Below are 13915 nucleotides of genomic sequence, written 5' to 3' on the forward strand. Positions count from 1 at the left end.
GCACAGGGCCACAAAACCAGATGTTCTCCAAATAACCTGAGAAAAGCCTAACTGCAAATTTGCCATGAATTTTTGTTGCCACTGAAAACAAAATATGGCCCACTGCAAACTTCTCTTAGCCTAGCCTCTGAGTATGTGGGTGGGGAGAGGTTGGGAGGGCCCAGGAGGCTGGAGGGAAACTTCTGCCAAAGCAGGTGCAATCTAAAGGGCAGGGAGAGTAGTCCAGACAGGGTAACTCCCATGGTGCACATCCAGAAGACAGGAATCTCAGGGCCCTGCTGCTCCCTCTCTACTCCAAAAAGCCCCTCTCCCAGTGCAGGCAGCACTGCCTTTGACAGGAGGGCAGCCAGGAGGCCCTGGGGTGGGCTTGGGGAACAGTTTCGGTGATGCCTAGATCTCACCTCCCTGACTGGGCTGCCGTGGTCAGGGATGCTGGCTGCCTCAGGAGAGTTGAGGAATTTCCTGTCTTGCACAGACTGAGAAGACTGAGGACAAAATGTTTTCGCCTCTCCACGGTACTCTCTGTTCCTGCCTCTCTGCTACCTCAGCTGAGTTCCAAGCTTCACAGAGGCTCCATGTAAATGTGCTCTTATTATTAGGTGCTGTGGGAACATCAAAAGCTCCCAGCTCTCTCTTTTAAGCCAATTGCCTTCTTTTCTTTTACCCCAACCCTCTCTCAGTTATTCCCACTGCTACCGTTTCCTGGCCTGGGGCTTTGGGCCTAAAATCATATCTGCATCTCCCTCTCCTTGCAGCTCAGAAGTGTTTCTAAGAAGGTGGCTGGGAACAGGCTCCCCACCTCACAGCTCCCCTGATTCCCTGCAAGTGTGCGTGTCTGCCTGTGGCTGTGGAGTGGTGGGCCAGACTGGAAATCCAGCACCTGAGGTGGGGGCCTGGCCTCCCCAAGTCACAGCCTGGCTCATGGACTCGCAAATGCAGGTAATAATAGTATCATCATAAGATTTGGGGGGTTGGTTTAAGAAGACGACATGTGAAAATACTTTGTAAAACTATTTATTATCGATGCCATTTGTATGAGGCAGTCAGGACAGCCAACTCACCCCTACCCACTTGGGCTTAATTACTTGGTGAGTTTATCAGCAGCAAAAGAACAAAAATGGAGACTAGTGTCTTACCCAAGAATTGCAGACTCATTTTTATATGATCTGAGACAAATACTCCTAGGAATACAAATGTGTTGTTTAAAAATATCATGGGATGAGAGTTTTCACAGGCTGGGGTGAAATTCTCATACATCCCAGAGTGATATGGGCAGACAGTAAAAGTGTATTTGTGGGGCCCCCTGAGGAACTGGAGAGAAATGCGGAAATGTTGGACTTTCCCACCTGGGTTATTGCTGATTTTACCACAAACACTGAGGACTCCAATTTAGTGGGCTGAGCCTTTGATCTGGAGGCTCTCCCTTGTGAGGCTAGTTGCTGCAAGGGAGAGGCTAAGTCTACTTATAACTGTGCTAGGAGTCCTCCCCAGAGAGCCTCTTTGTTGCTCAGATGCAGTCCGCCCTCTCTCTAAGCCCACTCGGCAGGTGAACTCACTAGCCTCCCCCCTACGTGGGATGGACGTGACATCCAGAGGTGTAAATCCCCCTGGCAACACAGGAAATGACTCCTGGGGATGAGCCTGGACCCAGCACTGTGGGATTGAGAGGCTCTTCTTGACCAAAAAGGGGAAGAGAGATGAAACAAAATAAGGTTCCAGTGGCTGAGAGATTTCAAATGGAGTCGAGAGGTTACTCTGCAAGGCATTCTTATGTACTATATAGATATCATCTTTTAGTTTTTAGTGTGTTGGAATGGCTAGAGGGAAATACTTGAAGCTATCAAACTGCAACCCAATGACCTTGATTCTTGAAGATGATTGTATAGCTATGTAGCTTGCACAGTGTGACTGTGTGATTGTGAAAAGCTTGTGGCTCGCACTCTCTTCATCATGTATGGACAGATGAGCGGAAAAATGGGGATAAAAATTAGATGAAGAATAGGGTGGGATGGAAGGGATGGAAAGTTTTGGGTGTTCTTTTTTGCTTTTATTTTTATTTTGGAGTAAGGAAAAGGTTCAAAAATTGATTCTGGTGATGAACGCACAAACGTATGATGATGCTGTGAATGTACACTGTGGATGACTGTAGTGTGTGTAAATATACATCAATAAAACTGTACTAAAAACGTAAATGAACAATGGGGGGAGGAGGGATGGGGATGTTTTGGATATTCTTTGTATTTTAATTTTAATTTTATTTTTTTGGAGCAACAAAAATGCTCAAAGATTGATTGTGGCGATGAATGCACACTATATGAGGATACTGTGAACAACTGATTGTACACTTTGAATGACTGTATGTTATGTGAATATATCTCAATAAAATTGCATAAAAAATAAAAAAAAGTCATGGGATACATCTCAAAATAAATTGCAAACAAACTTTCATTGCACCCCCTCCAGGAGAGACATGAGTGACTGCATTTGAGAGAACTGGGTGTCAGCGGAGGTTGTCGGCGGAGGTTTAGTTTCAGTGTTACCCGTCACCTCCGACCCTGTTCTTTCTTCCCCAAAGCCCTATGGCAAGATTGGAGGGAAGAATGAAATGATTGGAAGTAAATGTAGCGCATGAACTCGTTCTCAGACCTGCTGTTTGAGGCCAGAGTTCCTGGTTGTATTGGACCTCCCCAGGCAGGGTGAGTCCCATGGGACAAGAATGACCATGAGTAGCGGAGTCATTCCCAATTTAGCAGCCACATACCCCTCACTGGGTGAGGAAGCCAGCCAGCCCTCCCTACAAACACACACACACTGGGAATGAGGAGCCAGTGAAGAGCTCAGTTTCTGGACAAGTGGCTTTCTTTACGGCAGCCCGAGTAAAGCAGCCCTACCTAGAATCCTGAAACCCCAGTCCCAGACCAGGCCTCAGAAAGGTTACGGGGCCAGTGACAGACAGACCAAGGCCTTCTCCTGGCGCCTCCAAGATGAATTACCTAGGCCAGTCTCTTATTTTTTTTATATTGGAATAATGTTAGATTTATAGACAAACTGCAAAAATAATACAGAGCTCTCATATACCCCTGACCCAGATTTCCTTAATCCTATCACCTTAATTTACCATAGAACATTTGCTTGGCCAGTCTCTTCAAAGGGAACCAGTCTTCTCCAACAGTGCCCACAGTGAGCTCTCCTTGAGGACAAGTGTGTTATCTGCTGACTCACATCCTGGACTTTTGACAACAGAGAAAAACTGAAGCAGAGTAGAGAGGAGCCTGTGTGTATGTGTGTGTTTGTATGTCACTTCATTCCAAAGCCAATCAAATCATTCTGGGTCATCCATGGCCTATCAGTTTATGCTTACTCTTGTATGGGCTGAGGTAAAATAAGAAGAGACAGATAGGAATTGGCGTTCTTAGCTCATGGCTCTCACTGTGTGATCTGTCACTAGCTGTGTGGATCTGAAGTGAGTTCCTTAACCTAAGCCTCTGTGTTCTCTCCCCTAAATTGATGATAATACATTATCCTCTTCAGGGTTTTCTTAGATGATTAAGAGATAACAGCCCCCAAAATATCTGTCACATAGTAAGCATGAAAAATACTTTTTTTTTTCCTTTCCCAATCCAAGTTACTTTCTTGGTTGGGCAAATTCAGTTTAATAACTACAGTGAGAAAAGTCCCCCAAACCAGGAAACACACATTAATCAAGCAGATAGCTGAAAGGGAATTAACAGGTGCCATTGAGATACAATTGTAACAATTCCTTTAACATTCAGCACTTTGATTATAAAGCATTTCCACAGCTCACACCGAGTGTTATCCTTGCTGTCCTCTGAACTTATGACAGGTTTTGTCCCATGTTACAGCTGAGGGAGCTGAGACTCAGGGAAGGACGCTGGACTGTCCTGAGCTCCTGGGGCTAAAACGGCTACCAGGGGTGAAGATGCAGCCTGCTAGCTCCTGGTTGGAGAACTTTCCCTATTCTGGGCTGATTTGGAGAACAAAGACTGGTCACCCAAATTCTGCTGGGAGCTTTCCATCATCGTTTGGGCTGTCCTTTAGCTTTCATCTGGCACAGTCCTGGCTTGAGGCAGGGGTAGGAGCAGCAAGGACGTGAGGGTCCCCGATAGCAATATTGCCTCAGGGAGCCTGAGCTTTCCTGTCTGGAGGGCAGACACTGGCCAGAGCACACACACAGCCAGGGAGGGCTCACTGGGATCCAGTGACAGATCAGCTACCCAGCTTAAGTGCAGCCAGACTAAATACACCCCGGGTTTCCCCACAGCTGAGTTCCCTGCTGCTCTGCTGTGACCAGGCCGAGAGGGTCTGCCTTCTGGAATCCAGAAAGTGCAGATTTACGGGCCTAGGATTAAAGACTTAGAGTGGCTGTTTCAGCTATGTGCTCTCTGTTTCTCTGGTACTTGGTTTGGTGAATGGACTCTCCATTCACTCACTTGGGCATTAAACCGACTATGTATTGAATACACCGTTCCATTTGAGAGAAAGGACAAGGATTGGGCCCGTACTCCAACGGGGAAGCTGAGACACTAAGATAAAAGCAATTTATTGACAAGTAAAAATGATGCCATATACACTAAAGCTGTTAGTAGGGTGTGAGAAAGGGAAGGAAGGAGAAAGAGAAGAATGGAGAAAGGAGAGAAGAGAAAGGGAAGGTGGGGGCATCTCTTTCACACCCTACTGACTCTCAGCATTTTTCTTGTCAGGACAGTTCTGCTGTGCTTTTGACTCATCAGAAGCTGTTTATGAAGACAGCTCCTAGTCATAAACTTGCAACATGACATCCTTGCTCTGGTGAAGTGAAAGCATCATACAAATGACTTATCAGGGTCCCAAGTAGCAAAGCCAAAAGCACAGGGGCTTAAGCAACTGGAGGCCCAGTCCTGCTGCTTATTAGCTGGGATATGTGGACAACTAACAACCTTAACCTCTCCAAGCATCCGTTTTCTTCATCTGTAAAGCGGACTTAATTCAATAAACTAGCTTTTCTAACTGATTAGACTTTTTCTATCAAAGCAATGTTTCTTATTTAGAACACTAATTCAATGCGTTTTTAGTTTAAAAACATGAATGCTAAACAATACTAATCTAATGTTATATTTGGAAAAACTCTTATTTAGAGAAAGATTTAAATACCTACCTAATAGGTGTAATTTGTTACCTTTCTCACTAACCCTTTTACAATAACACATATAACCTGTTCCTCAATACAGGAAGCATGACTGAGGCCTTTAGCTCCTCTTGGACTTGAATTTAAGGATCCCTCCCCTCCTACTGTCTTTGTCCCAGTGCAGGCTATGATTTGTCTCCCTCTACACTACAATAATTCTCTCCCAAGTTTTTTCTTCTCTTCAGAGCCCTTCTTTATTCTATTAGTTTAGCAGGAAACACAACTCAATTCTGAATTTTTCCTTAGAAGTGTTTTCTCCACTTGCCAACTTTAACTAGCCCACTTGCTGCTTTCTGAAGCCTTGCGTTTATGAATTCCAATATGCATTACATGCACCTTTTACACACTGACCATGCGGACAGTTTTCCTTGAAAATGGCTTTCTGTAGCCTTCCAGCTCATATGAAACTTGTTTCAGACTAAAATCAAAATTCGTGGGATGTTACTTAAAGTATGTAAACAGATGAGACAGAAACGTAAAACAGAGACAGAATGTTGGTACCCAACACCCCCAAAACTGAGAAGCTCCTCAGGGGCTCTCCTCTCCAGCAAAACCACCACTTACTGCTGTCACAGTGATTTATTAAGTCCCACTCTCAAAGCCTTAGCCTCCCTCTGTCAGCAGCTTATAAGCAGCTCTGGATTCACCAGTGGCCACCAAATAAAAATGGCCATAGAATAGCCCTCCCCTACTTCCTAACTATCCCTAGTCCCCTGACATCTCTTACACACGCAGACAGACATATCCTTTGAAAATGAATAGTTTGTGGGAAAGAAAATGATTCCCTTTATCTGGGATCTACTGAAGATTTTTTTTAAGCTTTGAACATGAACTGTTTTCCTTAATTATTACTTTGCAAAATACCCTTCCAACAGCAAATCTGATTCACTCCAAATGCTGTTATACCATGGAAATTCAATAAGCCAGTAACTAAATGGAAGTTGTGGAGCACAATCCTCCCCTCTTCCTTTATTTGGTGCTTAAAAGACAACATAGTTCAGAGATCATGGACTGGCCTTCTCCTTTCCCTAAATTCCAGGACTGAAAACTCCAGAGGACTTGTCCTCATCAAAGGAGGGTTACTTTCACCCAGCTGAAGAGAAACCCAGCCCTTTCCCATTTGCAGGGCTTTTATGCAAGCCATAAATCCCCAGGGAGGCATTCGACTTCCCTTCCAACAAGTCTGTCCCCTAACCAGATAGAGCCTGCTTGAAGAGTCAGCAAAACTGCCTCTTCGTGTGGCATAAAAAATGTTTCTCTTTCCCATAGCCTTGCTCTCTTTTGGCCCTCCTTCCCCACAGTGACTTCTCCAGAACCTAAGTAGCAAATAAGAAGAGAAGTGTGCCAGGAAAAGAATGAAAGGAAACAATGACATATGACATACCCAAAAGATCTCTGACCAGTAATGATAGGTTTGCTAGAGCAGGGATCATTGCAGCCACAGCCTTCTTACTGTCTTAGAAGCTATAATCAAACTCTAAACTTAAAGGTATAGCATCCAAACCACTCCAATGTTCCCTCCCAATGAGTGCCCAGAAACCACACTCTCCACCACACTGTCACGACATGGATCCCGTCTTTGCCGTAAGGAACACAAAGATATAATTCTGGATGGTATTCTTGACCAAGGACTCCTAAGCAAGTAAACGGTAGGTATGACCTACAATGAATGGGTTGTAGAAGTAGACAGTTAGAACCCAATAATTGTTCAATTAGTAAAAGGAGGTTCAAGTTCTGTTATGGACACAAATGTATACATATACACCCAGAAGTCCCTCTGCAACAACAAAGGAACCACATGGCACACAAATCCAACTCTGTTGTATTTGACCTATATAAAACTAAAATATTGGTTAAAGATTAATTTAACATTTAATTAATTGCTTGCCTTCTTAGAATTTAAAAGGCTTTTGGACAGATGTTTTGGGCAGAATAAGGTTCTTTAAAAATAATAAAAAAAGACAAGCTAAAACTGATGTTTATTTATTCTCCTCCTCCAAATAAATTTCTCTTTAGCCAGAATTAGTATTAAAACATTTTTTCACTGCTGTTAAGCTCATGGAGGGCAGGATCCATTCCTTTTACCGTCTGGGTAGATTATGTAATCTCCAAAGTATCTGAGCATAACTTGGGAAGACAGGAGGAGACGGCCAGTATCTTCCAATTAAAATGATCTTCTCCAGAGGTGGGAGGCTGTCACTGCTCAAAACTGCCCAACAGAGAGCCTGTTAATATGTGAAAATAAATTGTGCCTCTACTGATGCTTTAATTGTCGATCAAATGGTTGACTCCACCAGTGCCTGCTGCCTTCATCTGGGAATCTTCATCACAACAAATACTCTGATAAATATGCCTAAGTTTAATTTTTTATTCTAGAGGTAAGTTTTTGGTTTGTTTTTAAATTCTCCCACGAATAAGCCCAGAAGGCCTTCAGTTAAGTAAACAAACCATTAGGCTGAGAAACTATGTCAAAATGAGCACAATTAGCAGTTTATTAATAGAATTTTAGCCTTGACCAAGATAGTGTAGGGGGAGATAAATTCAAAATATCCTAGCCCAAAGAAGCTCCCCATCAATGACTCACTCCAGATACAGTGAAACATTTACTATCTTTCAGATCTTCCTGGGAGCTACAGGAATTTGGATTAATAATCCTTTAGGCTCTGTCCTGGGCCAGAAGGGAAGACTTTCATTGCCTGATTAATTATTTGTACCTGGATCCATCCACCATCTCCAGTTTGGGGGAGGAAAAGAAGGAATATTTGCTGAGGGACTTCAAGAGTTAATTTGCAGATCTCTTGCACATTCCAGTGAGCACTGAGGCTCCAGGCAACTACAGAGGTCAAGAGAATGCCTCCACCTGCATTACTGGGAATCTCACCTACCTCAATTTGCTCTTTCATTCATTCGCTGAATACGAGCTCACATGGCAGGCCCCGTTCTACAGGCAATAGTGAACAGACATGGTCCCTGACTGCAGGGAGCTTACAGTCTAGTGGGGAAGACAATTAAACCAGCAATTAGAGGAAAATTTCAGTTAGAATACAATGCTTCCTCCTTACTCCTGGAGGTGCTACCTGATCTACCTCTGCCTCTCTCTCTGCACTCATCCTCTACCACTCTGCCACCTGCTCGCTTTCCTGAAGCCACACTGGCCACCTTGCTGTTCCTTGACTAGACCAACCCTGTTTCCAACTCAGGGCCTTTGCACTTGATTTACCACCTGCCTGGGACACTTTTTTCTCCAGTTCATTTAAGACTCTGCCCAAAGGTCAGCTCCTCAGAGAGAGCTTCCTTCATCATTCAACTAAAAAAAGTATCCCTTCCATCATTCCCTATTCTCATAACCTGCTTGTTTTCTTAACAGCACTTATTATTTGGAATTAAGTGAGGTGTTGATTACTGTCTGTTTCCCCATTAGAACATAAGCAGCACGAGGGCAGGGCCCTCGTCTCTCCTGGTCCCAGAAGTTTCTCTGGGACCACACCTGGCACAAAGCAGATGCTCAGTTAAGATTTGTAGCTAAATAAATGCAGTCATAAGGGAAGTGCAGAGTGTTAAGCGAGTTCATCCTGGGGTGATTAGGGAAAACTTCTTAGACTTTTGTGACACTTGTGGGAGTTAGCCAGGTTTTGTGCAGGGATGGGGTTACAGAGGAGGACAGGCAGAGAAAGCAGGGAAGAGTCACTGTAGATGTGTTAGGGCCGGGCCAGCAGTTTCTGGATGATTGCAAAACCTTGGCAAAAGTCTAAAGAGATGAGAACGAGTCCCCACATCTGGCCTTCGGCAAACTATCTGCCCACTCTCAGACCCAGCTTGCCTCCAACAGAGCTGCCCCCGGAAACGGCTCTTCTGGGGTAGGCCAGACAACTGGGAGATGCACTGCGATATGGCGCCACCTTGTGGCCAGAGGCCTTGGAATGATGTGCACAGGACTATGCCTTTAGGTATTTGGCTCAACACCTCCCATCTCTGATTCTCTCTTCCCCTTACGGAAACAAAAAAAAAAAAAAAGACAGAAAGAAAGAAAAAACTCCACCATCATAAAATCAATCCTTCAGTAAAACCAGCCTTGATATTTTTAACTATTTTATCTTGTTGGACAATCTCTATGACAATAGTGCACACTTACCGATCACTTCCTATGCTCTAGGAACATTATGTGTGTGTATTAATTCATTTCATCCTCACTCCACCTGTGTGGCAAGACAATCAATACCCATTTCACAGAAGAGGAAGGTAAGGCCCAGAGAATTAAATAACAGTCTAGGTTGCAGTGCTGGTTGAGTGACGGAGCCAGGAGGCTTTTGCAGGCAGCCTGACTCCACAGCCCCTGCTCCCAACATGGCCTGAAGCCACACAAACAGGAACAGAAAGACTAGGCCTGGGCAGCTCAGGGAGAGGTGGGAACAGAAGGTTGGCACAGTAGAAACAAATGCCTCTGCTTTTGTGGCTGCAATCATCTCCCTACCCCCATATACTGCTCCCAGAGGACCGGGAGCCAAAAGAACTGTCAATAAAATAAGAAAAACTCCACCACTGAGGATAGCGCAGAAACAGACTCAAGCCTCCCAAGTGCCTGGGATGCTACGCCAGGGTGTCGCTGTGCCAGGCTCACCCAGCCCCCAGACCTCTGCAGAAACAGCCGGATGCTGCTGGGCCTGAGCGTGTGGCTGCCTCTCTCTGCCTCCATCACCATTTATGGTATCTGAGCCACTGCTTGGTCTTCACAGGCCAGTAAGTCCCCCCTACCGGGAGGGGGTTCTCACTCATGCAGGGCTGTTCTTAGAACAAATCCAAAACAGCCCTGGCAGAGTACTTGTCTGGGTCTTCTCTGTTTCCACTTAAAAACACGCTAGCATGGGCTGTCCTGCAGGCCCCAGCCCTCCACAGACCCAAAGGCAAGCAGAATGGTGCCAAAGGCTTCTTGATCATTTATCCGGGCATCCCCACCTCCCTAATCCAATCTGGTTCTCTCTAATCCAAACACAGGCGGCTGGGGACAGACACTGGGTTAGCTGGGCTGTTAGCTAAAAGAAGCAAGGGAGCAGCTCAGAAAACAGAAAACCCATATTCAGGGCTCACTGCATCATTCTTAATCTCTCTGCTCATTACTGGACATTGGGGTAGGGCCCTGCTGACTACCAAGAAGAAATCCCTTGCAGGAAGCTGATGGCAGAAGGTGAGAGCTGGTCCTCCGGCCCCAGGAGACATGGCTCAGATCCATTCTCTTTCTCCTTAACTCTCATTATCACAGTCTCCTAAGGCCTCTCAATAAGCCAAGAAATTAGAACTTTGAGGATAAAGAGGATAAATGTGTGGACCAGAATGCTGGCTGGCAAATTCCCAGGGGCCATGGCCAAGCTCTGAGCTGAGTGGAGGGCTTCCCAGAAGGAAGGGGTAGACCAATTCATGGATGATGACCTCCCAGGTACTTCAGAGAAACTGGGAGGTCGAGGGAGCATGGACACTCCTGGCAGACAGCTTTGCAGAGCCCCATTCTCATTTGTGCCAGTTCCTCTAATCCTAAGAGATTGCCACTGCCCGGCCCCCAGTGACAAGCCGCCCTCTTTGGGCCAGGGATTCATGCACACCCCAAAATAAAGGCAGGGCATTGGCACGAGCATAAGCTTCAAAGCCACAAGAATCCTGGGTTAGAAAAGCTGGCTTCACTTACTAGCTTGGAGTGTTGAGGCAAGTTACCATAGCCTCCTGAGACCTCCGGACCCTTCTGTGAAAAACTGAGGACGACACTACCCCTAGGGCTGATGAGGTCCAAATGAAATAACACAAGTCAGGTGGGAGTATTTAACACAGTAACCAGCAAGTGGTTTTTTCCTTTCCTTTTCAGTAAAACCATCTCCTGCAGCTCCCAGAAGGTGGCTGCTCACAGGACAGGGGAACCTCTCCCGACACCTGAGCACTGGGAAACAGAGAGAAGAGGCGGTCTCTTGCTAGTCTGATAGAGAAATTAAACACCCAGGCATGTAAGGATCTGGTTACCCACAGGAGCTGGGGGCCCAGACCCCAGGCTGGAAAAACAGTAAGGGGCCCAGCACAGGGTGAAGGTGGGAAGTTAGGCTTACCTGAAAGCCCAGGGCCCAAGAAGCACTTCATGGGAACTGTCACCATGCCTGTCAACACCACAACCCAGAGAGGTCTGTTATGAGCCCCGTGGCTCCTCTGGGATTTCCTAGGACTAAGTGCTTGGAGGTGATCAGTGGATGACCATGATAATCAGATTACTGGGACACTGGGCTGCGGCTGTATAAAAACAAGCCCAGTGTATGTGTATGTTGCCGGGGGGCAGAAGAAGGGGGTATAACCTATGACCCTCAGGAAACCCTAATACCCACATTCTGTTACAGAGTGTCCCCCAGCACTTATGGGGGTCTTTTGGTAGTACTACTAAGTCCTACGGGGCTATGTTGATACTCCTCTTACGTCTGCCTTCAGTGAGTTAGTTTTGCTTTGAAATAGACTTGGAGCTTCTCGAGGCAAGGGAGTCCTCACCTCTTTCCCCTGCATCTTCCCACAGCCCCAAAGGGGTAAGGGAGTGTGTGTGGGGGTGATCTTTGCACATCCTTCTCCCATGGCGGTCCCTTGTCACTGTGAACTCCTGGGTGCCATCTCCTCTACCCACATGCCTTCAGGTTCAGTGCCCCATCTCCAAAGCAGACGTGCTGCAGGAAAGGCTGCCAGAGGCTCCTACCGTGGATGATGACCCGGGCGCTGCAGGATGCCTGCCCCAAGGCATTCTCTGCCAGACAGGTGTAGGTGCCATCGTCCTCCGGCAGGGCATCCTGGATGTGGAGTTCAGCCATGCCGGCCACGCAGGTGGAGTGGGCATACTGGATGGGCCGTCCTGTGGAGGGAAACACAGGGAGGCTCAGACAGGGAGCACCCTGTGGGGGGATGTGAGCCCTATTCTTGGCAGAACTGCTGCTGCTGAGACGCTGATGACTGTCATGCTTGCCCGTATCTACTGAGAGAGCGAACAACACACTGGGCCCCATCCTCAACCCCAGGAGGCCTGTGGGTGGGGGAAAGAGGCAGGCACTAGCAATACAAGGAAAAGGGAGTGAAGGAGCAAGGTCAGGGCTGGAAGGACTGGGGAGAGAGAGAATAATTCAGAACTCAGAAGGAAAAGGGACGTAGTTCTGGGCATTCTGTCTTAAGTAAATAGTCCTCTAATCCATATCTTCAACTGCAGAGAATTCTGAGTATGGAAAGACTCTTACAGGGTCACCTAGCCAATAGCCCAGCCTTCAAGCAGAACAGACCTTGTCCAGACTGAACATGAGCACTCCTGCTCCTTTCAGATGTCTCCAGAAACAAAGATTCCATTTCCCACCACAGATATTTATCAGAAAGCAGTTCTGCATCCCTAGCCTAATGCTGCATTAGGTGCATTTCTTTTGTGCTATTAGATGCATTTTAAGGTTCAGAGATAAGATAGATACAGGGAATTTAAAAGATGCTGGCCCCTTCCCAGAGTCCCTTCCTAGAGAGGTCCTTTATTCAGGTCACATAATGTCCTGCATGGTGACAGGAGCACACACCATGAACTTCGGTGGCTACCTTCATACTGTATGTTCCTGAGACTTTATCATTCCAGGATGTGAGTTTTCATTTCCAGGAAAAACAAAAAAACCCCTCATTACTGAAGATTCTGGCCTTGAAGCAGGAATGCGTCCCTTCGCCATGTAGGAGGCAACTGTCAGTTTATTCCCTTTTGCCAAGTCCCAGGGTCCCAGTTTGCACTTTATAAAAGTGGGGAGAGGTGTGGAAGTGATGGGGTGGGAAACAGTACAGAAAGAAATCCTCTCCCTATAATGCAATGCTTTCTTCTGCCCATAGCAACACTTAATGTCTCCCTGACAGTCTGGCAAAGACACCATCAAGCAAGCCATGGGGCTGGAGAAAAGAGATTCTCTCCAACATATTATACTTCATTAAAGTGAGGGTGGAGGTGGGGAGAGGCAGGGGCCAGGATCCTGCTACTGAGAGGACTGAAAGCCACTCTTTGTTTTTATTTTTTATGATGATGACACCCCCAAAAGCTCTCTTCACTGAGCATACCAGTATATTCCACGGCTGCTTTCAACTTGCCTCTGCTGTCAAAAAATGTGCCGAATAGCCTTTGAGAGCTCTCCTTTGACTGGAGCATAATTCACTTTGTCCCCACAAACATGGAGGAGAATAATGACCCCAGGAAGAAGTTGTTGGCTGAGGACACTTCAGAACTGGGAAAAACCAAACCCTCTCGGCTCCAAGGTTGGGCGGCACCAGAGCCGGCAGCCAAGGAAACCCAACTTGAGCCTGAGCGCCCTCTAGTGGCAAGGGTGTGGGAATGCCAAGATTCACCAAGAACAGCAAGATGACGTCGCTTTTTACATCCTGAGTGGTTAGCAAACTAGAGCTCATGGGCCATATCTGATCTGCAGCCTCTTTTCATATGGCTGCAAGTGAATAGTTTTTGTTTTTTTTTTTTTTACATATTTTAATGGCTAAAATAAAAAAAAAAAGATTTCATGACATGAAAATAAAAGATATTCAAATTTCTGTGTATATTAATGAAGTTTTATTGGACTAACAAAGCCATGCTGATTCATTTCTGCATTGTCTATGGCTGTTTTGCACTACAACAGCAGAGCTGACTGGTTACTACTGAGACTGTACAGCCCACAAGGCTGCAAATGTTTACCATCTGGGCCTTCACAGAAAATG

The 13915-nt window shown here is 46.1% G+C and overlaps 1 protein-coding gene across 3 annotated transcripts in view; it reads right to left on the minus strand.

The window, feature by feature from the left end:
• The window catches only part of MYLK (myosin light chain kinase), a 319613-nt gene that overhangs the window by 91236 nt on the left and 214462 nt on the right, over positions 1-13915 (minus strand). For all 3 annotated transcript variants that reach the window (XM_037837064.1, XM_037837074.1, XM_037837055.1), the window contains one exon: positions 11898-12050. In XM_037837064.1, the coding sequence (XP_037692992.1) occupies positions 11898-12050 (153 nt within the window). The remainder of the gene's footprint in view (positions 1-11897; positions 12051-13915) is intronic.

The sequence above is a fragment of the Choloepus didactylus genome, chromosome 1, assembly GCF_015220235.1.
Source record: "Choloepus didactylus isolate mChoDid1 chromosome 1, mChoDid1.pri, whole genome shotgun sequence".
Classification (NCBI taxonomy): domain Eukaryota; kingdom Metazoa; phylum Chordata; class Mammalia; order Pilosa; family Megalonychidae; genus Choloepus; species Choloepus didactylus.